This window comes from Neopelma chrysocephalum, unplaced genomic scaffold (genome assembly GCF_003984885.1).
Source record: "Neopelma chrysocephalum unplaced genomic scaffold, ASM398488v2 Primary Assembly neopelma1_91, whole genome shotgun sequence".
Taxonomy (NCBI): domain Eukaryota; kingdom Metazoa; phylum Chordata; class Aves; order Passeriformes; family Pipridae; genus Neopelma; species Neopelma chrysocephalum.
Window position 1 is genome coordinate 6473887 of NW_020897753.1, and position 27147 is coordinate 6501033.

General features: G+C 48.5%; 1 protein-coding gene across 6 annotated transcripts in view; it reads right to left on the reverse strand.

Annotated features, from left to right (window-relative positions):
- SPTBN1 (spectrin beta, non-erythrocytic 1) overlaps positions 1–27147 on the reverse strand; it is a 113876-nt gene that overhangs the window by 36353 nt on the left and 50376 nt on the right. For all 6 annotated transcript variants that reach the window (XM_027693470.1, XM_027693471.1, XM_027693473.1 and 3 more), the window contains 9 exons: positions 10527–10678; positions 6431–6604; positions 5777–5868; positions 5108–5188; positions 4263–4378; positions 3306–3418; positions 2536–2723; positions 1169–1286; positions 180–338 (listed from right to left, as the gene is read on the reverse strand). In XM_027693470.1, the coding sequence (XP_027549271.1) occupies positions 180–338; positions 1169–1286; positions 2536–2723; positions 3306–3418; positions 4263–4378; positions 5108–5188; positions 5777–5868; positions 6431–6604; positions 10527–10678 (1193 nt within the window). The remainder of the gene's footprint in view (positions 1–179; positions 339–1168; positions 1287–2535; positions 2724–3305; positions 3419–4262; positions 4379–5107; positions 5189–5776; positions 5869–6430; positions 6605–10526; positions 10679–27147) is intronic.

The window sequence follows — 27147 nt, forward strand, 5'->3', positions numbered from 1 at the left end:
AATGCATTAGAGACAGGACCTACAGTACACACACATATGCACTATCTAAACACCAGAAATAAACACACACATATGTAGATTCAGTCAAATACGGGGCACAGGGGAGAAAATGTTCTCTTGGCACGAACTGTGTCCTCTAATTGCTGTAACTGGTCCCCCAGGATCCCCGAGAGCAGCACCTGGGACACGAGGCGCTGGTTCTCGCTCAGCCAGGTCTCCCTCATGGCCGCCTTGCGATCGAATCTCCGTGCCAGTTGTTCCAGTTTCTCTTGTCTGATGAGCTCATTTCGCAGTGCCAGTTCTCTTTCATGTTCAGCTTTTTCCAGTCTTTCCCAGGCCTGGAGACGTGGGGGAAAAACACGCGTCTTCTAAACACACATTCTTGTAAGTTAGGATAAATCCCAGCTCTTTAGCATGGAATCAGGACTGAAGTCACCACAGGCAACTTTCACCAAACTGGCTCATTAAGTTATAAGCCAATAAATCCGGTTTGCACTGGCTACAAAACACCTTGTTTGCTCACATAAGCACATGACTTCAATCTGTTCCCAATTTAGTCAGTCATTTTCTGAGCGAGGGCTGTAAGAGTTGTTTATCTCAGATGCATTTTCTCTGGTTCTTTCTTTGCCTGAGCAAACCACTGGCTTGAATGTGTAAGAAAGTATTTGTTTAAAAAAATAAAATCTCCTGAGCACTACTGCCAAACAAGCAGATTCTATCTTCCTCCTTTAGGAAATGGGAATTAGAGATTTATGGCCTCTCACCTCTAAAATCAACATACAATTGTTGTTCTTTATTACATCCACTTTGGGAAAAAAAAAACAGCTGCAGAATTCAGTTATTTTTGGTGCTTACAAGTCCTTTTTTCCCCCAAAGCCAGATGTTATTCACACGCATGACAGAGATATTACAGAAATCAGGAGTCTTAGAAACATGCGGGAAGTCAGCTAATCACCTTTCAGATCTTCTTACAGAGACAGCAAAAATACCCTCAATTAAACACAAACTAAATCTTCTAAATCCGAACAGATGTGAAACTGCCTGAAACACAACTATTTTGGGCATCCCTCCTGCAACCAGGGGAGCTGTGCAGGCTGCTGCTCCCTGGGATGAGGCCACAGAAGACAACAAAAGCCCGAGTCCCCCAGGAGAGGCCGGCTCTGGTTACCTTGTTAATGTCAGAGATGAGTTTGCCCTCCCTTGGCATGTACACTTTCTGATTGTTGGCTCTCATTTTGCTTTGGATGGTAAAGAGCAGCACTTCCAGGTTTCCTTTTTCTGTAAATCTAAACAAAGTTTTGCAAGAGAATTGAGTTACAATCAAGCTTTCGTTGCTACTAAACTGTAATCATAGAAACACGGAGTCACAGAATGGTTTGGGCTGGAAGGGACCTTAAAGCCCACCCAGTGCCACCCCCTGCCATGGGCAGGGACACCTTCCACTAGCCCAGGTTGCTCCAAGCCCTGTCCAACCCAGCCTTGGACACTTCCAGGGATGGGGCAGCCACAGCTTCTCTGGGCAACCTGTGCCAGGGCCTCCCCACCCTCACAGAGAGGCACTTCTATAATATAATGAATACAGTCAACTATAATAAACTGTAATAAAAAGCTTCTTTAAAATGTTGACATGAAGAGTGGAGCATTCAGATAAACACCTCCATCTTCTCTGGAAGCTGGAAGCAATGGAAATAGCCCACACTTCCCCTGGAGCCACTTGGGTCAGACAGCAAAAGCAACCCCACAGAAGTCAGTTGTCTGAGTGTTTGGATTTAAACCCCCTTGGGGGACAGAAAACTGCATTTTCTTTATTCTAGTACGTGCCTTGTCCTAGTTCACTCCATCAGCACAAGAAATGGAAGTTTTATTTAAAGCCCACTGCAGTCACTAAACTCTTCCCACTGTTTTCCCTGACTTGTACGCCTGGGAAATAAACAAACTCCATGAGCACTAGGGAATACTCTGCAATTTTAGAAGATGTCTGGATACTCTGTCATGTTTTGGGTTGTGATTATTATCCATTAGAATTTATATTAGACAAAAATAAACAGATCTGATATCATGATGCTAAAAGAAGCTTTCTCAAAATAAGTTGCAGTTTTGCTTGTGTCAGTTTTAGTAAGCAGGGTTGTTTTACAAAGCCAGACACGCTTCCCCTTGATTTTGGATAAGCAGTGGGGATCTTTTAATAGCACTGTACTGGTATCACACACTGCTATTAAAAGCATGAGTGGTGATATTACTGTACTGCCACACTGTGCTATTACCACTCATGTGATAAGACAGGCATCTGAGGGCAGGGACAGCTTCCAGGACTCCCAGCTCCTGCAGGAGACACACTTTTCTCCTGGCTGTTGTCAGTGCCTGCACTCTGAGCAGCACAAAGCCAACAGGCCCCGAGTACCATCAGTGAGCATCAATCAGAAAATAAACCCTTCAGCACCACGAGGGTGACTGGGCTGTGTTTGTTTGCAAAGAAACCCTCGGCTGACTAAACCCAACAAACATAGAGCTCGGCCAGGCCGGGCCCAGACTGACTTGGGCGGTTTCTCCACGGTGCGGTAGGTGTTGAAGGCCTGCAGCTGCTGCTGCACCCCCACCAGGGAGTTGGCGAACTTGCGGTTGTTGAGGATGATGATGGTCTGCTCGATCCACTCCAGCAGGTCGGAGGCCAGAGACTCGTACTTCTCGATCATCTTCTCCGTTTCAATGGCGTTGTCGAGCACCTGCACGAGCACAACACCCCGTGAGGCCCCAGGGCAGTGCTCTTCGGGCACTCACATCCCACCAGCCACCCCAAAGAGGCTGCTGGGAGACCCAGACTCTGAATCAGAGCACTGAGTGCCACAGGGCCAGCATCCCTGAGGAATGGGAGCATTTTGCAGCAGTGAACTCCCACGATCCCACAGCAACAGCAGGGCAGAGCTTAAAAAGGGTTCATGGTCACTCTGCCAGCTGGAAGGGCAGGGGCAATGTCACCAAAGGGTACAGAGGGACTGCACGTGTTTGAAATGAGGGACTTCTCTGGGCTTCAGAAGGGACAGAGGACCCGGAAGGTGAGGAGCAGTTAATGAGAAAGGAAAAGCAGCAACGATGCAAAATCAACAAGCAAAAATAAAACACCAGCCAAGTGTTTTCTAATGTGAGGCAGCTGGAAATTAACTACTCCCCAGAGTCACGCGGGAATATTGAACACTCAAAACATGTTCAAAAGCAAAACTAAAAACTACCACGGAGTGGACTCTTCAAAAACAAAAACCCCAACATTTTGCCTGCTTTGCAACAATTTATAATTTAAACTTGCAAACCTTGCCAATACGTTTTCCTTCAACAGCTAAAGCTTTCATCTTGGAGAAGTAGTGGTAGTAGGTCACCACATAGGTGATGATTGACTTTTCATCAGGGTGATCAACACTGATATCTGCAAACCAAACAAGAGTTCTGTCAGCGTGCTGAGGGTGCAGGGGTTACACCACCAGAGCTCACAGTGCACCAAGGAAGTGTTGGGCAGTCAGAAATGGGTCAGTGTCAGGTTTGTCTCCTCATCAGAAATAAACTAAGCAGCTTTGGACTGGTTCTGGACAGGACTGAACTCTGTCACTAAGTGCAGCTTTATCCCTGTGGGTTAGTGTGGACTGGGGCTAAAGCACGGGGCCTTTGGGCCCTACAGTCAGACTGTGCCACAGCTTGGGCACGGCCAAATTACTCCTCTGGTGCCCGTGTGAGTTGACAGAACTACTGTTAATTGAGAACTTCAGTGCTCTGTCAGCATTTGGAGACAGGAATTCAAACTAATGGTTTGTCTGTCCAGGCAAATCCGAGAGATACAGATGGAAAACAAATATTTCCTCTCCTGCAGCAATTCTGAGGCCCTGGGAAACAGGCAAGAAGAAACTCGCCCAAAGACATGACCTGTGCCCTGTGACAGGAAAGGTGCTTGTCCCAGCACTGAGCACACACTGCCATGAAAGCAGGGGCTGAGACTCCTCTGCTTCTCAGAGCAGATCAGAGGGATGCCCCTGACTGGAATGACTTTATGGATACATGGCCAGGATTAAGGGCTCTTGTGCTCCTGCTGCTCAGTTTTCTGCAGGAGACACCCTGCATTCCCTCCCTCCCTCCCTGGCTGTATCACCAGGTGAGTCAGCAGCACCCAGCTGCTCTGGAGCACAAAAAGCTATCACAGAGATGTGCTCTGACAAGGAGGGGTGGGAGAAAAGAGCCCACAAAGAGCCCTGAAGTGCTGAAACTGCAGCAGTTCTTACCCTCGGGGTCCAGGAGCTTGGTAAGACCAAGGTGTTGCTCCGCAAGGTTAAAAGCATTCTGCAGATTGTAGTGTGCATTTGATTTCTTCAGCTTGTCAAAATCAATCAGATCAGGCCTAGACAGGATGGAAAATTCTTTAGATCTCCCAAAGCACAGTGCAGCCACCCTCAAATGAACTAACTAACATGTCCAACCCCCAGAAACCCGGCCGAGGTTTCACGTGCCCCTCAGCCCTGTGCATTTGCAGGGCAGTGTGAAAGGAATGGAGCAATGCCCAGCACATGGCACGGCAGGACCCAGCCATGGGAAGGAACAGAGGAGAGCTAAACAGCAGGGAAGGTCACCCTGGAGAGGAAAGAACTAAGTTGTGGTCACGAGTGTCTCCTCCTGGCCATGGAAGCGTGAGAGCCGTCGGGATCACTCTGCCTCAGCTTGCCATGGGCACCATCCCCAGCCATGCCAGCACAGCACCACACCTGCCAGCCTCGTGCAGGGATTCCCTTCCCCTCCAGGCTGCTGGGTGTGTGTGGTTCCCCCCTCCCACCCCAAATTCTAGGCAACCAGAGCTGGTCACGGGTTCCTCACTAAGGTACAAGAACCAAACCAAACCCGAATAATCACGGGTGTAATTTATTCTCCTGAAACCAAACACAACCTGTTTTGACTTGTGATGTGAGAAGCTGCTGCTCAGCTGAGCTCACAGTGACCACAAGGGCTGTAAAGCCCAAAGCAAGGCAAGTTGCTGTAGAACTCTCAGCAATTCCCCAGCTTCCTCCTCTTCAGGGATTTGAAGCTCAAGCTGAGAGGTGACTGCAAAGTCAGGGCAGACCCTCACCCCACGTACCTGTGCTTGTGTATCAGTGCATTGAAAGCCATCCCGTCCCTCCAGCTCGTGGTGAAGTTGTGGATGTTGACGTTGGGGTAACTGGCAGAACAAAAACCAGGAGAGTGTGATCAGTACAACACCCCCACTGCAGCAGGGGACACACAGCAAACATCACTGGGCTATTTTGCACATCTCCAAAAATTTCAGGCTGCTCATGGATCACCCTCATGAGAGTTCTTGGAAGAAGAAGATGAAGCACCACTTGAATAATGCTGGAGTGTCCCATATCAACACAGGGACATCCAGGTTCAATGGAAGAAACACACTGAATTCCTACAAATGGATATTTAATTTTCAAGGATACTGTCAGAGAAAGACACTTTGGAAGTATTTTCATATGTATGGGAAGAGGGGAAAGTTGGTGGCAAACATCTGAAGCATCATTATTTCTTCAGAATAGGGTGAAAAAGTCAGCATATTACTATATATACTCATGGATTATCAGATTTGTATGTTTATCTCTCAGCACTAATATCAGAAATTCAGAATTTCTAACTTAGAAACACCAATTCACTTCTCTTGGCTGAATCCACTTAAGGAGATATTTGTTTGCCCATTTAAAATTATTTCAACGAAAACTCAAAATGCTGTAAGAGCTTTGGAAATAATCACTTAATCCACACTCACCCAGCTGTTTTCATCTGGCACCACAAAAGCAAAGCATCTTTAGCAGATTTCTTCTCTTTGTTGTCCTCAGTTTCAACACTGATATCCTGGATCTAAAATGAACATAGAAGCTTTCAATATTTCTCTGAGAGAACACATGAGATGAAAAGAACACTGAGAAACACCAAAGTTAACGTTATTAAATATTTATTACTATGCTATATATTATAAATTACATGTTCAGCATATGGATTTATTATTCTTTCTGCAAAAGGACTTTCCAGCCTTTTTTAACTGTGGGCAAAGACCAATATGCTGGAAAACAAGAGATGTCAGCCTTTAGCTGGGACACTAAAGCAATTCCTTAATCCTGTCAGTGGCAAGTCAGGCAGGGTATGGATAACCCATGGAGGTGGCTCCAGGGAAGAGGCCTGTGACTGGAGCTTCATGTTTATTCGGGATTTAGAAATAAAGCCATGTGCCTTTGCACACAGGAAACTCCCACTGCACATCAGCAGCTCCACAAGGACTAATTTATCCCGAGGTACCCAAACACTTCCCACCCCATCATGGGGGAGCAGTTGGGTGCACTCAGGTCCTTAATGGAGTGTTCCTAACGAGGCTGGAAAGCACAGCCAGGCATGTGTGTGTGTGTGTGCATGCACACAGCCTTACCTGGAACCTCAGGATAATGGTCCAAATAAGGCCCAGAGTCAGCCTGTGATTCCCATCCACAATATCATGAGATCCCATGTTTTCTAGGTGCACTCTTTGCTCTTTCAGGAACTGGAGGGCTTTATCCACATTCTCCAGGCAGTGGATGCGCATCCTTCCTTTAGTTGGTTTAGGCTGGAAGGAAAAAGGAAACATAAACATTGTGTTCTGCACTTCCAGCCAGCAACACTGTTTGCATTTGTCCTTCAAATTCCAGGGACAAAACGGCTCCTTGCATCTTCCAGCCCCTTTGCACCAGGATAATGGCAGCACGAGTCAAACCCATGGTGGAAAAGCCAAAACCTGGCACCAGTTCCATCTGCCTTTCAGAGGACTTTGCCCTCTTATTTCCCTCATCTTTCCTGCCTGGGATATTCCCTCACTAGCTGGAAGAGAAATGATTCTGTTCACACCGTGCCACACCTGTTACATTTTCCCAAGTTCTTCCACACTAAAACAGAAGATTCTGCAAAGATAAAGACATAAACCAGCTGATAACTGGCAAATAGGGGGAATTGGTAATGAATGCTCTGAAGTACAGATGCACCCTCTCCAAAAAGGCAGCTCAGGTTTGAACAATAAGCTACTCAATAAAACTCCTCAAGCAAAAAGCAGCATTGCCTTTTTTTTTTTTCTGGTCAGTAAATAGGATAAATAGTGAGAAAATAACAGAGATTTATTCCAAAAACTTTCTTTATAGGGAGAAAAAAGTAAAAATACTAATTAAAAAATCAGCTACACCAACATAACACAATTTCATGAAAGCCCAGTGCAACTGAAAAAAGCAGTGAATATATTAACAGCCTGCAGAAATCTGCTGCAAACCTGAATAAAATTAAAGGCACTTTGTTCTGCAGATGAGGATTACAGCTGAAGAGCCTGTTCAGTGCTTACTGGGATGTCACCAAAGGTACTCAGCCAAACGACTAATCAGCATAATTTCCTTGTTTTCTTCAGTGAAAGTAATTATCTGGCCATGGAAATAGCCCAGGCAAAATCCTCACCCCAGCCTGCACTGAAGGGAAGAATCTGAGCCACAGCCATGGAACAGTCCCTAGAAACACAGCCCGTGCCACAGGGATGGTGCAGAGGGAACACTTGCCACAGAGATGCCCTTTGGGACACACCAACCCTGAGGCCATATGGTGGTTTGAGCTTCAGCCTCAGCCAGCCCTCCCGGGGCAGAGAGAGTCACCCACAGCTCCCAGCAAGGGTGACAATTCCCAGGAGCTGCCACTGCTTTGGGGTACGAACGTCCCTGCAAAGAGGCCCCGCTTGGATGTGCACCCTGTGCACACACCACACCCTGCACACGGCCAGCACAGGGCCCAGCAGCAGGACTGAGGCAGCCGGACATCCCTCCTTCTGCAGGGCCCATCCGGATCCAGCCTCTCACCCGGCAGTGGGATGAGCTGGACCCCAGCTCTGTCTGCACCTTGCCAAACACAGGCAGGGAGGCTGTTGCAGTGGGAGGGAGGGCGGAGGCCTGGCTGCACCCAGGGCTCAGCCCAGCCCCGTGCCACACCCGGAGCCGGGAGGGGCTGGGCAGGCAGGCTCACCGGGCTCACCCTCACAAGGACGTGCCCAGCCCTCAGCAAGGACCGTGCCTGTGGCCAGTTCCCAGCAGCGCTGGCACACCTGAGCCTGTCCCTGCCTTCACACAGCCTTCCTCAGCTCCAGAGGCAGGAGCTGCACTGCCTCGAACACTCACACCGCTGAGCAGGACAAAAATGGCTTGAGCAGCTCCCCCAGTGCCCTCAGGAGCTCCAGCACTGCAGTGGCAGAGCCAGGGCCACTCACAAGACATGTTTTATTTAGAGGAAGAGGGGTCTGAGTCTGGTTTGTGCAAGGTGTGGCTGTGCTTGCCACACTGCCCTGCACAGCCTCAGGACGAGACAGTGAGACACAACTTGCACGGTTTCTGGGCTGCACAGCTCCAGGTACTGAGCAGAGGGAAAGGAGGCACCTAAACCCAGTCTGCACACACACATTACAGGAAAACTGGTTTTACATCAAACCCCTTCCCCTTTCCAAGGGAAAATGTGACAGAACTCACTAGAGAGAATGTGCTTAAATGGTTTGACCTTTGAGCATCCAGGAATTGTAAGGAATTTACTAATCCTTTATTTAGTTATGGAAGAAACTGAGCTAAATGCTTAATCTTATGCTGAAAACAATTCCCAGCTTTATTTTTCTGTCTGGGAGAAGCTGGTGAACAGTGTGTGCAAACCAAATTACAGCTGTCCTTTCATGCAGGCTGGATCCTTCCCCACTGTGCTCAGACAGACCATGGCATGCCATCAGCTTCTTCCCAAATACTGTGCTGCACAGAGGACCTTGTGGAGTAAGGTCTGGGCTAAACACTAAGATTAGGAATCAAGCTTAGCAAAGTCAAGAAGATGCAGGTGTTGTCCTTACTGGCTGCTCTCACTTTGAGTTTCCCCAACACATCCCCAAGGCTCTGGGTTTTCATCAATAAGAATCACAACAGCTTTTGAAAAACACAGGGTTGAGGCTGGAGAGAGCACAGAGCAGCCCTGCTTCGCTGATCAGCATCCTAAATCCCAGAGTGCTCCATAGGAATATGATTCCAGCTCCAGAATCTGAATTCCAGTTTCAAAAGTGAGGAAGCAATTCCTGTTTGTTCCACTGCACCAGTTAACACACCATATTAAAATACTTATGGAGGCTAGTTTCTGCTTTCTTAGCATTTAACGTTTCTTGATTTTAAGCTTTCTGCATTTTAGGCTTTCTGCCTTTAGATTTCTCTTGGTGGCCGTGGAGATGTCAGAACTTAAGCAATACCCACTAAAATAAATTCCAAAACAGTGAAGAACATCAGCAAGTGGCTGCTGTGCCCATCCTCCTGGAATACTTGTGGTGTGTGTAATTGTCTCAAGGTTCAGCGCATTGCAGAGGAAGGTGTGGTGGAATGTCCTGTTCAAACAGAGCCTGCTGTCCTCCAGCCCCAGATAAGGATGCTGCAAAGGGAATTTGTGCTGCTGTGGGGTGCAAGTGCCCGCTCCCCACCCTGGTCTGCATTTCCCAAAAGCTGGAGTGACAAATGCCAATGGATGGTGCGGCCACAGTCCCAGAACTGCTCTGAGCTTCCTGCAGGCAGGCAGGGACACCTCAGCAGAGCTGGCACAGCACGTTGGTCTGGGTTATCCCTGTAGCAAACACCTGCTGCCTGCAGGGAGCACGTCAAACCCAACACCTGGCAGAGAGCAAGGGCTTGGAGCAAACTGCAGCTGGCAAACCCAGGAGTCATCTCTGCCCGCACAGGCACCTCTGTGCCCCCCAGAGCTGCCTGGCCCTCACAGATGCACTCAGAAAGCGCCTCTCTTGCCTCGCCACGCACACACTACACTGGCCATATGTTCAACTCATTAAGCAGAGTCTTAAGCCATGGAGCTCCACTAATAGGAGAGCTTGATGACAAGTGATTACACAGCTGCAGCCCCACGTAGCCCTGGGTCTTAGCTACAGAGCCGTATTTCTTTGAAAAGATTGCAGTAAATGAGGCAGTTAAGAGCACGGCCATCATTTCAGGAACTGAGGGAAAAACAGATCCCCTGCTGTTCCCTGACACCCAGTCTGCACTCCAGGGCCTTTCTCACTCACCACTCCCCTGTGCTGGTACCAGGGGTGTCTCAGCACACCCAAAGGAAGAGTTTCACCCATGTATTTCAACTTATTTTAGATATCCCCCTAACCAAAGAGAGGCCAAGCCTTATCTCTCTGAGCACAATCCAGTGCTCTGTGCCTGTCAGACTGGGGAGCAGGGAACTTGCTGCTGGAAGCACTCAGCATCTTACCAGCAAGGAACCTTTGAAGAAGGCTGCCTTTGATTCCCACCAAAACCAGTAGGAAGATATTGTAATGGTGTCTGGATCCAGCTGAAGCAATAGAGCTCTTTTTTCTCCTTTCCAGTGTAAAAAGACACTTGCAATGCTGAACCCTCAGCACTCGGTTTTGCTGCACTCGAGTGGAGCCAAGGACTCACCAAAAGCCCACCCCAAACCAAAACCCACAATGGACACGAACAGATACTCACAAGTCTCTCTCCTGAGAGAACTTCCAGCAGTTTGATGAGCATCCTTCCATCCCGAAGGTCAGTGTACAGGTCTGTAATCCGGCAGGACACACGTGCCAAGTGGGAGTTCACCCACTTGGTGAAGGTCTTCTTCTGAACTGCCTCACGTTCATCTGGGGGGAAAACACAACATTACTCCGAGTAAATCACAGCTCATGGAGCTACGTGAAGATGTGATGTTCAAACAACTCATATTAAAGGAAAGGTATGGCTTGTCTTCTTGGGAGAATCATTGGTGAAATTCAGACTTTCCACTGAAAACCCACCTTTCCTCACCTGCTGAGTTCACCTGCTCTGCAATGTGCAAACAAACCCACAACGGATCCCCCAGATACCAAGTCACTTTGGATTAAGACAGGTACAAAAGAGAGCAGAGACCAAAGCTTCCCCCTGATTTTTTCCTTCCTCATGACAATATTTATTTGCAGAGTCAACACTGGTAACTGTATTTACACAATGTCAAGATGAACTTTTCCATAACTGCATGCCTGACGGGGACTTGCATTGATTAAAAGCCATAGAAAAATGGATTCTTTCCACCTTCCCTTCCCAGTCTTTCACAACTGTTTATACAGGAAAACATTGGCTGAGAGCTCCCTCACTGCACAGGCTCGCTGCAGTCCACATGAATTCACAAACTCCTACCCAGCCATCTGCCAAGCCCAGAGCTCTCAGACAGAAGCATTATACATCTCCGTGGTTAAATGCTTTTGCCAAGGGCTTTGGATGAAGCCCTTCCCTGTCAGCCAAAAGTCATTTCACTGAGCTGGGAACTACTACAGACCGCATTTGTCAAAACACAGGTGCTCAGGCTCGGGCTCTGGAATCCACAGCCAGACACATGAATGGAAGTGCTCTGCTTTCCCAAGCAGAGATGATTCCAAGCCTCCATCAGTCACTGGCATGTGCAGGAACAGGACATGGAGACAGGTGAATCATAAACCACAATGCAACACATCTCCAGCTCTGAAAGCTCCGAGTACGTTGTTTGAAACAGAGAAAACACCCATGTCAGAGCAGATCTGACAGGTTTTGGTGGATGCTTTCCTTCCAAAGGAAGGATGTGCCCCTTCCCAAAAGCATGGCATGGTGTGGGCATGATCTCAGCACAGTCATGAGGCTGAAGAGGACAGAAAGCTGAAAAACAAGTAAAAGAATAAAGACAGGGAGTCAGCTAATAAATGGTGTAAGCGGGAGGAAGAGCAGACCTGCACTGGAGCTGCACAAACCCCACCCTGAGATTGCAGTTCCTCCCACTGATTTCTGAATTCATCCTCGCTACCCATGGGGAGGGTGTGACCGAAGCTACTGCACTGAAACTGCCCCACTTCTGACAGCTTTTACCTCCCTGTAAGGTGTGAAATGAAAATGGGGCTTGGTAAGCTGTAAAAGGTGGGGTTACTGATAAAACAGTGATGTGCTTTCAGGGAACTGACGGTTTGCCCCCTCTCCGTGTGAGGCAGAGGATCCCTGTGATAGAGGAAGAGAACAGGAAATCAGCAGGAACTGGAGGGAGTGTCTACTAGCCTGAAATATGTATTTTATGAACTATTTACAGCAGGTAAATATGGATCTGCAAATCTGCTTGTCTAGTAATCCATGCCTTTACTTGAACTTTTTTGAAATGAGTCACAGAAGAGAAACCTTGCAATAGCTGGTGCTTTTTAAAGAAATTTCCAACAGAAATTACCACATCTCCCTTCACCAGCTTGAACAAGCCCCAAAACAACTCAGCAAGTTTGTTTATTTGGTCACTGTAGTCTCTACACAGAAGCACAACATTCAGAGATCCCTGTGGTTACACTCACTCGAAAGAGAAATGCGGATGTACAGGATCTAAAAATAAAGCTGGATATAGAAAATATTATGTAAAACAAAAAAAGCTACCAAATACCATCATAAAGCCACCCATCAGAAACATCTGTGGTCAAAAGTTATGGTTACAACAGACTTCCCAGTTTGGGATCATGGCAAAAGCAACGGGTGGGAAAAGAACTTCCATGTGGTTTTAGTACAAGAAGATGCCTAATTTTGAGCAGATGAAAGATGCGATGTGGGAAATGCAGTGACACGCCAAGAGAGGCTGTGGAGCCTTTGGTGCTGTGGGATTAACTGAGAGCAGCTTGGGAGCTGCTGCTGCTGAAAGCAAGGCCAGGAAGCCAAGAGAGCAGAGGCTCCAGGCAGCCCTTCCAGGAGGGGGAAGGTGGGTCCCTCCTGGGCCCAGGCACTGCTTTCTCAACCACCATCAGTGGCCATAAAGGAGGACAAGGCAGTGCTTTCTTCAGGCAGTGGGGACTCAGGGAAAGCACCCTGAGAAAGCTCCACTGGCTCCTTGTCTTCTGTGTTGCCTCAGCATCCTTAAGCACAGTGAATGATGGGGGGGAGAGGATGGGACAGAGCTTCCAGTCCCTCCCCACCCAGCTGGAGGCCCTCTGTGCCCCGGGAGCTGATGGTGGTGCCCTCACGTGTGTTCTCCTTGCTCTAGTTCAAGCAGTGGCCGCCTCTCCCCCTCTGCTTTCCCGTCTCCTCCCTCTTGCTCTCTGTGGTTCTGGTTTCCTGTTTTTGGCAGGGCTGGTTTCTCTGGTCACCCTCCGGCCCCGCCCCGCTCTGGCTGTGCTGCTCTCACTGTGCTGCTCTCACCTGCTCCCCACCCATCCTCACCCACCACATCCAAACAGGGGGACAATGTCTCCTGGGAGCAGCTGAGCTGCTGCCAGCACCGACTGCTCGTGCTGAGCCTACAGCCGGCTCTTCACATGTGCTCGGGCAGCTTCAGTGCTGGAGCTGTCATGACAGCTGGAGCTATCCATGGCTCCTCGTTTTCTTCCCATCTCCCCTCTGGTTCCCAGCAAGAAGGGCCAAAAGCAGGGAGATCCCTGGTTGCCCTGGTGCAGCCTGCAGCCCGTGGGAAAGCCCTGCAGCACCGCACAGGAGCCAAGCCCCACGTGCTCCCTGCCAGCAACTTATCTCACAAAATGCCACCGCGGAGACACAGCAGCTCTTTCAGGCCCCTAATGGGGCGCTCACCCAGGAAGGCCAGGCTTTATCCCGCCCTTGGCACGGGCAGAGCACAGCTCTGATTCCCCACCGACTCTCTCAGCCATGGAAGCCCCCGGAGGGAGAAGGCCCAGCCCTTCTTACCCCCGCATCGCTTCCCTCCTCTCGCGCTCCCACAACGTGGGAAAGAGCAAACCAAGCCCGTTTGGAAGGTGGTGTGACTGAGGCTGGTCGTGTTCAAACCTCTCCTGATTATTTCTACATGGTGTTTCACAATGACAGCAGGTTTTTTGCAATGCTTTTACCAACCGTCTCTAACTGATAAAGTGTATTTTTCTGCTCTGGGGTTTCAGGTGAAAACACGCACAGAATTAAATTCCATGAATTTTGGTTGTGCGTTTCAGAGAAAGAAAGGTTCATACAGAAGAGTGGTACTCAGAGCCCTGACAGCTCAGCCAAGCACAGAACACAACTGTGCAAAACCCTCCACACTAAGGGCCAGGTGCACCCATGAGTGGTGACACCGAGGATTTAACATCAGCCACGGGCCCCAAGTGCTATTTATGAACCTCAAGTGATGGTTTTGACAAATGTCCTTCATGCTTGCAAAAACACAGCTACGGATTTTGAAGATTAATTCAAACTAGAGGATATGGGTGGAGCCCTAGGTGTCCTACAGCTTGTGAAAACATTTGTTTCCCAAGGGTAAAGAGAAACGGGCGACATGCAAAACACACACAGCAGGGAAACGGAAGCACAGAATCGATAATGGAGAATCCGACTTATCTTGAGGCAACACTGGGAAGGAAATGTCCTTCGTGCGGAAGGACACGACAATGCCACCACCACACAGGGGTTTGCAAACCCCAGCGCCGGGACTGTGATACATCAAGGACTGACTTTGTTTAGGAGCTTGGTAAATAAACGGGAGTTTGTACACTGGAACTCACATAAACAGGGCTGGAAAGGATCACAAACAGGCAGCCAGTCCCTTCCTCGCCTGAGGAGAGACAAATCTTCCTCCACTAATTTGATGAGAAAAAGTCCTGACAAAAATGTGGTCAACTTTGTGAGAGCCCAGAGTCCCCAGTGCGGGACAGCAGGAGGGGAGTCACACACACATCCCCCTCTGTCACACGCTCACTCTGCTGAGTGACCTCAACAGGGCTGAGCCAGAAGAATGGTGAAGCTGTTCCAGGAACTGCCCTGGGAAAGGCAGGGCTGCAGAGCTGCCTGGGAGAAGCCCCTCTGTGCTCCCCCAAGCTCACAGCACCGACCACTGCCCTGGCAAAGGCTCCCTAAACACAGCTCCAAGATGAGCTGCTCGCTCCTCCACACCGGGCAAACCACATTTCCAACACACTGGACTCTGCTCCAAACTGAACAGCAAACCCAGGTGGTGCCACTGCTGCCAGCCCTGCACAGGGGCTGTGACACCCCTGCCAGCCCTGGGCAGGAAAGGGGTGCTCTCCGAGGAGCCAAAACGCTCCTGCAGGAAACAGAGACGTTGGAGCACAAAGGGAGAGCTGGAAGGAGCAGCCTGGGGCTGCTGTCTGTGCTCAGACACCTCAGGACAGCCCAGCCACCAGGCACCCACAGCCTCCCTGCAGAGCCCAGCAGCTGCTCCAGGCGCTGCCAGCGTCCATGGATCCCTGGGATACCTCAAGCAAGACAAATTATGGATGACTTTTAATCCCTAACTCCAAAAGCAGGTCACCTACAGGTTTATACCTTTTTGATTTCCATGCTGAAAGTAATGTTCCCAGTTTAGAATCACTCCTGTTTTCCCTGTAGCAGCCAGTGTGTGCCCTACCCGGAGCACTGCTGAACACCCTGACTCAGAGATCAGCTGAGCAGTGCTCCAAGCACACCACTTTTGCTGATATCCACTATCCACAGCTTCCCAGAACTTCCCAGATCATAACCCTGCTTAACTGAGCACAGAGAAAACAGAGCTTCCTTTCACAGGCCAACATTCCCATTGCTGCAGGTTTTCAGGGTGCAGGATATCACCCTATGCTTTGTCACAGGTGCAGGGGTATGAAGTGAGATAGCCAGGAATACTCACAGCTTCACAAATTCCAGCTGTGCTTGGAGGTTTCTCAGTTGAGAAAGATGCCTGAGAGCAGGGCAGATCAGCCACTGGGACCAGAATGTGGTGATCAAACAAGATTTTATCAGGAAACAACATGAGTGGATGAGCTGTGATAACCTTCACCCAAGAGCAATTGTGAGTATAAAATAATTCTAACACGGGTCAAACCTCTGCTGTTCCAGGAGGCAGGAACACTGCAAATCACTCAAGGGATGCAGCACTAAATATAGCCCAGAGGGGAAAAGAGCACCTCTGTGTATCCACACCGGAGCAGCTGAGGAGAGAAACATCTGCTTGGATAAACATTCCCAAATGATGGCCTTTCCACATGGTCCCACGCAGGCTCTGTTAGTCCTTGTGGCATCAGGAAGCCGGGAGAGAACAATGCTTAAGCATGCACAGTAAAGGCACGGAGAGTCTAAACAGAAATACACTGGAACTGGTCTGTAGGGAAGAAAATGAAGGATCACTCGCTCAGGAGGATCCTGTAGGGAAAAAGAAATAAAATCAGTTTCTCTCAACATTCAAGTGCCCTGTAACCATCTCCCCTTTAGCAGCAAGGCAATAAACTGAACAGTGGCTGCTGCTTTTCTCCAGATGGTGGGGCAGGACTGAAAGCTGGGGTTGGTGAAAACGAGCTTAATGTCCTTAACACACATGTGCAGAGACAAGGAACAAACCAGAAGGAAAGCTGCAGCAAGTCAAACCTATACACAGCACACAGAGAACATGATACACGTGGGTCCAGGGCTTAGGAAAAGGCACCTCCTTCCCTTTCAGTCTTGCCCACAGTTTACTTTGGAGGAAAGGGGATGCAGCAGCTGATGGCTCTGATGCAAACAGGATGCACTTGTTAATGGTTATTTTGTGGCACAAAGTAATCTGTGGAGTGACTTCCCATCCCAAAGGGTGAGATCACAGCAAAGCTTTTACATGCTCCAACATGACTTAGACACGAACTTGAATGCAAATGTTAAAGATGACACAGCAACGAGGGGATTTTGTTCATGTTTTGTTTAGCTGGTGATTTCTTTAGGAGCAAAATCCTTGCTGCTTTCCTGATTCTGCTACATGGAGACTATTGTGGAGAAGTCGGGGTGTGTTCAGCAATCCATTTGCTTTTACTAGGATGCACCAGCCAGCTCCTAAATCCTATCAAATATCTACCCTTCCCTATTAAACACTACAGCATGTGACTACTTTCACTGCTGGAAACGCTCTGGAAAGCGAAAAGGGAAAGCTCCATAATGCAGCATGTGGGACAAACAATTGTGCTGCTTTGTCTCTTTGATGGCACTGAACTCCCTCCCACAATGACACCATGCACAGAACAATGGCCGGGAGCCAGCCAAGCAATCCGGGCTGTGGAAGGGCAGGTCCCCTCATTGTCTTTATTTTTACACAGAGTTTATGGCATTTTGGTGTCAGCAACACAGAAACAAACCTTCCCAAAGCCAGCTTTGGATTCACGGACAAGAATGATTATGTTCATCTGCAAAAAGTCGCTGCAAAGTCTCCCACAGCAAATAAAAGAAATGTAACAGTCATCTGGGTTTGACAGATTAAACTGGGGGAAGAACTCAGCTTTTGATTTTGATTTTTCCTTTAATGCAGGAGATGAAGATGACATGTTTAAGCAGCTTTAGAGCAGCATGTGCTCAGCTGTCCCTGTGAACTGCCTGTTTAACTCCAGGGGAACTGGAATACAAAACCATGGAACTGTGTCCCACAGCAGGCCCAGCTCCCTGCTGTGGAGAACACCCCTGGCAGCCCAGGGCACCAACAGCCACACTCAGCTGCTCCTCTCCTGCTCCAGGAAACCCTCTGACTGCTTCTTGTTCTCTACGAAATGCAAAGCAACGACAGGAACACAACCTTTCCAGGGGCTGATTCAAGTGGTTTAACACTTCTGGGTGCTGCTCTTGCAAACACCTACACCCGCCTGCAGCTTCAACCCCACCCTGTGCCCTGGGTTACACACACCTGCCCACGGTATTGAAGGCCATTAGGAGACAGATGTTCATCAGGAGCAAGGCCTGGCCCCAAACTGTATCACAGAATCATATGGTTTGGGTTGGAATCACCTTAAAGATCATCCAGTCCAACCCCAGTGGGCAAGGACACCTTCCACTAGCCCAGGTTGCTCCAAGCCCCGTCCAACCTGGCCTTGGACACTTCCAGGGATGGGGCAGCCACAGATTCTCTGGGCAACCTGTGCCAGGGCCTCCCCACCCTCACAGGGAAGGATTCCTTCCCAACATCCCATCTAACCCTGCCCTCTGGCAGTGGGAAGCCATTCCCCCTTGTCCTGTCACTCCAGGTCCTTGTACATAGTCTCTCTCCATGTTTCCTGCAGGCTCCCTCCAGGCACTGGAAGGCCACAATTAGGTCACCCCAAAGCTTCTCTTCTCCAGGCTGTACAGTCCCAACTCTCCCAGCAGAGCTGCTCCATCCCTCTGATTGTCTTGGTGCCTCCTCTGGGCCTCTCTTTTTCCTTTCTGAAGAAGGATGTTACGAAACCACTTTTACACAAAATAGCAGTTCAGTTGTTCAAATGGGCCTCCTTTCAACAGCAGCACGAAAATGCCTCGGTGCTGGGGGCATTTTCCAGGCAGGGACACAAACCTCTCCTGGCTGATCCGATGTCAGTGCTTTGTGCTTGTCACCATTTCCCCCTTTTGCGTAGGAGACAAATCAGCTCATCAAAAGGAGCCTGGAAAAAGCATCGCCTGTCCCAGGACACTGCCTGGGATGTTCCCACAGGAGAACAATGCAGATCTGAGGTCACTGCACTATTCCAAGGACACACAGTCTTGTGGGGGTCTCGGCAGTTTCCTTTAACAAGCACTATCAGCATAATGCAGGGAAGTGCCAGGGGATTTTGGGGGGGACAAAAATAGTCTTCCATACTTGTCCAAACCACTGTCTGATGGGCAGGGTTGGAGAGGGTGAGAGCAGGGCTTGGCATGGGCAGGGAACATGCCAGGTACTTCCCTGTCTTATTTCTGCCCACGTTCACCAAAGCCAGCAGAAGGAGAGTTTTTACAGTGGATTCCCACTCGTCTATAGGAAGGGAAACAAGGGCAGGGAGAAGGAGCTGGGGTGGTTTTATTATTTCCCAGCACTCTGGGAATGCAGCAGCTCTCACACAGGACTATGGGCACTGCTATTCCTACAAGGCAACTATGTGACCAGCCTTGGATCCTCCTTAGCCAGGGATTGGGAAACACAACCCTGTAGCTGTCAACCAGGATGAGTCACTTAGAGGTGGCCACCAGGGCTCTGCATTCCCTGGGAAGACAATGCATGGCCAATTCCATCCTTTTTGGCAAAAAAGCCCGTCAATGAGGACTCCCAGCAGGAATCCCTCACTTATGGGGGTGTGCAGACAGTAGCTCCCCACAGGCTGTGGGATCTCCATCCTCAGGGATATGCACATCCCACGAGGACAAAGCCCTAAGCAACCTGCCCTACCATGGAAGGGGCCCCTGCTCTGAGCAGGTGTGTTGGGCCAAATGAACTGCTCTTCCAACGTGAAGCATTCTCAAGATTAAACAAGAACGGGCCAGACTGCACTGCCAGTATCCCTGTGGAATCCCAGTATCCCTATGGAATCCCAGTATCCCTATGGAATCCCACCCAGGGATTTCAGAGAGCTGGGGCATCTCTGCTTTCAGCTGAGGCACAGGTTGAGACATTACATGGAGAGAAAGGTCCAAGCTGTTTGTATGTTTTGACCATGCTCCTTTAAAAACTCACTGCGGTGGCAAAGCAGAAATGCCAAATGGATGAAAGAAATGCCAAACCTTTGACTGGTTTCGTGTTTAAATCTAATTTCACCTTAATGACAGAAAAGCATGAACAGAAAATAAAGAAATCTACGATGGCTGCATTTAATCCTTTCAAAATATTAAATCTCTGTGCTAAGAGATGTTATCATTATAATTAATTGCTGTTAAATTATAATTTTCATTATCACAGAAATATTTGAAATGGAAGCACACATATTTAAACAACCAGGGTGTTGATCAGGGATTAATAGGAGCTGAATTCCGAGCCTTGCTGAGCAATGTGTTTAGTTCCTGCAGTTTCCATGGCCACCCAGTAATTTCCCATTGTTATGTTCATGCTGTTTTGTGGAGTCAGATGCACTACACTGTGCTGACAGGATGCTGCAGAAAAGCAGCAACACCACAGGTAAGCCAGGCCATGGCTCAGCAAGCCTGGGATCCAAGCTAGATCCCAAGGGTGAAAGTTGAATGAATAACAGCAACAAAAATATTGTAGATTGCAATTAAAATCACTTGTGTAACTGAAGGAACCCTGGTATCTATAAAATGCAGTTATTTCTTAAAAGGGAGTTTTAAAAATGCATTAATTTTAATGAGATTTGAGACAAACTGCCAATAAGAAGCATTAGAGGAAAAATCCCTAATCTTCTCTGGCTCTAATCTGCAAACCCATCATGCAGAGCTCCCGAGGGAGTCCTGGAGTGGGTGTCTTTGGAGGCTGGAGGAACTGACACCTTCACCTGCTCACTTGGGTGAGGAAAGCTCCAGAAAACTGAACCACAACGTCAACGTGAACTCACATTCCAACCAGACTCTCTGTGTATTAAGGGGTTTTTTAAGAAATCTATGTGGCAATTAAAAAATAATAATTAATAGTAAGAAATCTTTCTTGGGACTCCTGAGGCACAAACAAGTTGCCCATGCATTCCAGTTCCTCACCTCAACACTTTCCTGCTGCTCTGTTGGATTGCAATCCAAAGGTCATTTATGGATCTGCTTTAGTGGGACGATGTGGAATGTTTAAGCAAAACCATTTCAGCCTTTGGAGTTATGCAAGAGTGGGGAGAAGAGATCCCTTTCCAGCATGGTATTTCCTACCCAGGGAACAACTTTCAAATCAGCATCAGCAAAAAATCCCCTTTGTTTGAAACCCTCCAAGGTCTCTCTGAGATTTAAAAGGCGATGCAAATTTGAAGGAATTAGCTGTGTAAAATTATACTTTGAACACCTTAAAAGTGTATCTTCCTCCAGAAACATCACTTGTTTTTCTAGTCTTAGAAGTGGACTCGTGAGTTGTACTGAGTGTGCCAGGCCTTGACCACAACAACTGGAAGGCCCCACACGGGGACAAAGGTGTGGATCCTGCGGACGGTGTCCAGGGCAGCTCCCAAGAATTTACCCTCACTTAGCTTCCTTCATTTTTAGCACAATCAGAAAATTAAGAGTCAACATCAGCAGCTCAGCCTAAGCAATATAAAAGCACCCAAACACCCCTGATCAGTCATTTCACTGAGGCCTCCTTAACCACCTTGCATGAGGGCTGTGCATTCCTCCCTGAAAATGTGAAGCGGTGTTGTGGTCTTTTCTTTAAAAACCCCCAAAACCAGAACAAAGCCCAAGCAGACTATAAGATAATGGCTATAAATAAAGGAAACACAGAGCACATGAAGTTCTGAAAGCTCAGTGTCTAAGTAACGCTCCCAGTTGCCTGCTAATGTGACAGCAATGTCATTAGCACACAGTTCAGGTCTTGGTTAAGCACAGAACTCTTGCACAGAGATTCCTTGACTATCTGTGTGCTTGGACCCATCTCACACAGCTTCAGGGCAAACCATGGGTACACAGGTGTACACAGGCAGGAAAATGCATTTATGGCACCTTACACTGACCTGTGTGTTCCTGAGCTGTGGCAACTCACTGATTTCCAGGCCTCCAAACTTACAGGCACGTTTCAGCCCAACTCCAACACCCCAGGTGTTTATGCAGAAGGAAAAGCTCCATGAACACAGTCCTGAATGTGGAGTCCACAGTGACCTGCAGCTCATGCCAGGGACATGTTTCTAAACTTGGCAACGGGAGCCACAGCAGAAGGGAGAGCTGAGTTGTGCAGCACAGAAAACAAAAGGTGTTCTGGCATTAGGTGGCTCACACAGGGACACTTGAAAGCTGCCAGGGACTGGTTGGGATGGGCCACGCTCCTGAGGATGGAGGAAAGGGACAGCCCCGTACCCAGCACCCTGAAATGGGGACTGTGGAGATGGCACCGCCCTGCCCAGTCATTTCAGTCACTCAGGAAAAGCAGGGGAAGTCCCCTCTGAGCTGCTGTTTTACCCGTGTGTGTCCCAGCCCTGCTCCCCAGCTCTCCTGGTGCCAGGGCAGAGCTCCCATCCATCCCTATGGGGATGGCACTGCCAGGACACGCTGCAGGGCTCAGGGTTTTACATATGAGGTGTCCTCAAGTGTTGTCTGCTCTCCAGGACAACTTGAGACTGCTTTTATTTAGGAAGAAAGGATCTGCAGTGAGGAATTGGCTGGAACTCGGCTGGCGCCAGGAGCACAGGGCACAGAGCATCATTAGCACCCACGGGCTGGCAAATACCAGGGCAAGTCAACTGTTGGGAGCAAATGTTCCAGCAAATAAGGTTTATATCACGGAGATTTTATAACATACCCTCTCAGACACATTTGTTTTGGAGGAGAGGCAGAGAGAGAAGCTCTCAGTAATATATCAGGAGCAGTGGATTTATGGAAAAACTGTGCCACAGTTCCACATCTCACCCTGGCAGCTCCTTCCGTGAGGACTGAGGCAAGAGCTCAGAGCCATCGGCTCCAGGTGCAAGGAGCACATATCTGCTGTGAAGGGCTGAGGGATTATCAGTGCACCTGCACAAGTGACAGTGGCCAGGACCTCACCCTGGGAACACTCGGGAAACGGCTGCAGGCACTGCCAACTTTCTAAAGCAACTTCCCGGAGCTGGAAGCCACACACACCTTCCTGTTCCCAGGAGAGGCCACAAGGATGGAACTCAACTCACACCCCACAGGGTGAACAAAGACATGGGGAGGGAATGGGGGACAATTCCCTTCTGAGGAGGCAGATGCAGTTCCCATAGCCATGGCTAAAACAGTTCCCAATGTCCTTTCCTTGTTTTTTGGGCTCGAGATTAGAGCCTGGATCCAATTAGACTTCATCCACTTAAGTACAGAAGTGCCACAGACCCCATGGCTTTCACCAGCACCTCCAGCCCCAGCACGTGGGGGCACAGCACAGCCCCCTGACTCGGGGTGGGAGTGGGTATGGACACTACATCCCAAGCAATTCCTTTTTATTCAGGGAACACAACACACCGAGCGTTTACAGGCAGAGTTAACCCAAATTATTGAACTCCCTGTCATGAGTAACAGAAAGGTCAGAAGTTCAGAGCACAACCAATATCTGTTCCCAGACACCTCCCCTATTTATTCAGAGCCTTACCTAACTGCCATTCCCTAATGGCTGTTACTCATCCCAGACTGCAATCACAGCACAGTCACACCGTGATTTCACAGCAGCCTCTTCCCCGGGATTGCCAGGCACACCCTGAAACGAGCAGCCGTTGCTCTACCAAAGTCTACTGTCCCTGGAAATAACTGTGGAAAGATACTAAACTAGATGGAGAATTAATTATTACCCAAAGCAAACTGTAGTTAGTCAACTGCAGATGTAACAGCCAGGTTTGCACTTCTCTTTTTTCCTGGAACCAAATCACAATTGGATCATACTTACAAAAACTGGAAACACTGCCTGGACAAAATGGGCACTGAGAACTGGACTTGTGGGGTTTTTTTGGAAGGAGAAGGCTGAACCCAACACATGGCACTAGCATGGAGAAGCTGAAACCAAGGAGGAGTTGTTATTTCAGAAAAATGCAGGAGCAGGCCTGGATTTGAGAAATCAAATCCCTCAGCACTGTGCTGCTGTGCAGTTCCTTTAGTTTAGATTATCTGGGAAGTGGGCACTGCATATTGGCTGATTTTCTGAATAAATGCCAAGCCATTAAGTGAAATTTAAGTATCTTCCTTAAAACATAGGGGTTTTTTCCAAGAAAAATCCGGGCAGGCAGCGTTTATTCTCTTCAGATAAACTCTTAAATCTCTTTGTAACCACATGTTGTTTTGTTTAATCTCTGCAGGCATAAGGTCAGCCCTCTGCCCGTGATTAGAGCGCTGCGGTCACACAGATCGTGTTTGCAGCTCACCACTCCACTTTCTGCACTGACTGCTTGGTGAGCAATTGGGCAGCTACTCTACCTGAAAACTCAGTTCTGGCAGGACTACAACAGACAAGAGAACTTATAGAGTCTAACCCCAAACCCACACCAATCCTCAGAAACACCCATCTTGCCTTTTTGGCAACATCCAAGGCAGAGATGTTTGAGGTCTCTGCAAGGGACACCAAAGCTGCCTCCTTTACAATGCCATTTGGGACGGTGCTTTTGCTCTTTGCCCACCTCAATAACATAATAAATATTTACAACCACCCCAGCACAGTCTTACCAAAACCAGCACAGGGCTGTGCATGCTGCTGATTCCCACCAAACAGCACTGTGGCCCTGTCCGGTGTCAGTCTATCGTGTCCATGGAATTGGGCCTGTGCTTTCAAGAGCTCCAGTTATATTTTTAAGCACAAACCCAACTTGACTGAACGTGGAACTATCAGCACTTCCATTTATGCCGTGAAAAGGCCACTTGGTACTGGCAGGCCTTTGAGAAGCCTTTGCAAAGGCCGGGCCGTGGCCCCCAGCCCATGGCCCACGGCTGCCTGCGTGTCTGCGCCGTCCCCTCGCACTGAAGGGCCTTTCTCTGTAAGCTCCTTTCTCCCAAACACTGGGGCATTGAGCTGGGCTCCCAGCCTGGTTAATATTAGTTTGGCTACAGTAGTTCCCTCCCAACAAAGGAGGCTCTCAGCCCGGGATACCCTCGTTCCAGCAGCCGCCGCACAAGGGCTTTTGTGTGACCGTGGGCTCTCCCGGCCACCGCGACCTTGGGCTCCACAGCACAAGTCACAAGCACCAGTGCTCCCCATCCGTCCCTCTGGTTGTTTCCCATCCCTCTGGTCGTTTCCCATCCCTCTGGTCTTTTCTGCTCTGACAGAAATGTGAGGACTCAGCTATATGCATTTGCAGGAGCAGTGAGCCTCATGTAATTAAGGAGGGCATGGGAGCCGAAAATTGCTCGCTGCTGGTGAAAATGCATATAGTGAGTGATGCACGAGTTCCTTACTCTCCACAAATGACCCTCTCCTTTGAAAGGACTCATTTGGAGCTGGGAGGGGAGTTGTTTACTAATACTCATTAAACAACTTTAATCTTTGCTGTCCTTACGTCACTTCACTCAGACAATCACACTGGGATAAAGGCCATTACCTGCCAGGCCCAGATACAAACTCCCAACTGAAATTCCAGATTCCATTTCTTGTGGGAAGAGCAAAGCAGATTCTCAAACACCTTGTTTATGTTATTCTATCTCCTTCAGCACAGCTTTGAAAGTTAACAGGGACTAATTCCCAATATTTGGTGTAACAGTTTTCCCAACCCCATCTATTCAATGAAGATAACTCATTTTCACATGTCATACCCTGCTACTTAATAGCTGATACTTAACAATTCTCAATTCCACTTAAACTGGGACAAAAAAACCTTCAGAGCTGTCAGTACTCAAACATTAATGAAATTCAGCCTCTGAGCAGAAGGGGTGCAGTTACCAAACCCCACACCCTGTGCTGGGATCTCACAGTTTAGTACAGGGAAATGGGGATTTTGGGAATCATACTGTAATTTGATTTTCTTCACCAATTTTTTACTGAGCTTAGGTAGCAGCTCCTCCACTTTAATAGTCAAAGCAAGCACCCAGCAGAAAACAGAAAGATGAAAGAAATGAAGGAAAAGGAGGAAATCACAAACCCAGCTTGGGGAAGGGCTCAGGAATGGAAGACAACCATTGTTCTGGTGTTTTATCACCACTTTCATCTCTGTCCGTTGGCTTTTTTTATTGCCCCACTTTCCACAGAAGTTAATGGCAAAACCCACAATCCATTTGAATAGGGCTCTTGGATAGGAAAAATATTTGGAATAGGAGCCTGTACTCCCAGGTGGTTACAACATGCCTACAAAAGAGTGTGACATGGAGTTTCTTGAAGACACGGAATGCAGGAACACCCAGGGGCTGGTTCCCGTGCTGCATTCCCAGATCCACAGAGCTGGGGGGATTTACACCAGTTACCAGCATCACACAAATCATTTTACTGCTCTAACTCTGCCTACAAATCACCCCCAGGGTATTCAAACCACCTCACTGTCCCATGTGAAAATACCTGCTGACAGGCTTTGTTTGCCTCACCAGCTCAGAGCTGCAAAGAGTGCACAGAATCACCCTTTTTGAAAGGGCTACAGCACCCAGAGATTTCTGTTTGTTTTCAAATCAAGTTTCTTACACACACAGCTAAAAACCCAAATATTACAAATATACTCTGAATGAAAACTGAAGGGAACAGACTGCAGAAAACCTGAGCCAACAGCTCAGAACTGTAAATGTTCACTGCTGTTATTTCAGTGAGGAGCCAAATCCAATTAAATGTTTACTTTTCGGCCTGTATCAACACTGACCACATGAGCATAAATACCTTACCCTGAGCCCTTTTAACCTGTCTCCTCTATCTTCACAAGTACCAAACCCCATGACCAGAAAAGGTAAATCTTTGCCCAAAAGCTGAGTCAAGGATTCAGGTATGTTGGCAGGATTCTTTGCACTGGAAAGGATAAGGGCCCAGCTTTCACAGAAATGTACATTCAAGGGAGTTTGAGATCCCTTTAAAACTCTTCTGACGAGGCTTCCAACCGTGTAGCCCATGCTCAGGTGTTCACCAAACCCAGGAGTTGGATGCTGTGACACATGCAGGCTTTGCAGTGTTGCAGACAGCAGGAAATCAAGCAAAATTTACCACAGAACAGGAATATATTTGCAACTTTGGTGGATTTGAGAAGGTAGGGGAGAAAAAAGCCAAAAATCCGTGTAAACCAGACGGCATGAACAGACACATTTCATGTGGAATGAAATTCAGCCTTTACCAGAAATTACCATGACAAGAAATGCCAGTGCCCCATTTGGTAGACAAAGTAGGGTGTCCCAGGTCAGTAATCACCCCCTGGAGCCATGCAGGTCACTGCTCCCAGGAATCAAAGCCTTTACAAGGGAAATCTTGGAAGCAGGAAGGCGACTGCTAAACTGGCTGCTCAAAGGGCACCCCCAGACCCCCCGAGGATCCTGGTGTCCCAGGACACTGTGCCCTGGTGCAGGACAGCTCTGCAACTCCTGCAAACTTCTCTGCTGGCAGCAGGAGTTCCTGGTTTATCCTTGGGCACAGGCAGGGATTTGGGGGAGAGATTTTCTTGCAGGAAAAAACTGGGGGAAAACCCTGCTTAAGAACAGAAAATGAGGAAGGTGTTCCTGCTGTCCTGCAGCCTGGATGGGAACCAATCTACATATAGATCCATGTATTATGGAAGTGATAATATTCCACTCACAAAGTGGAACCCAGAGCAAAGTTACTGGGCCATTGCAGATCAAAGGATCCAAGCCAAGGAGCTGCCCTGCTGGAAGGCACTGCTCTCACAGTGAGGGGATCTGCTCCAAACACCCAAAATACAGTTGGGTTGCCTTC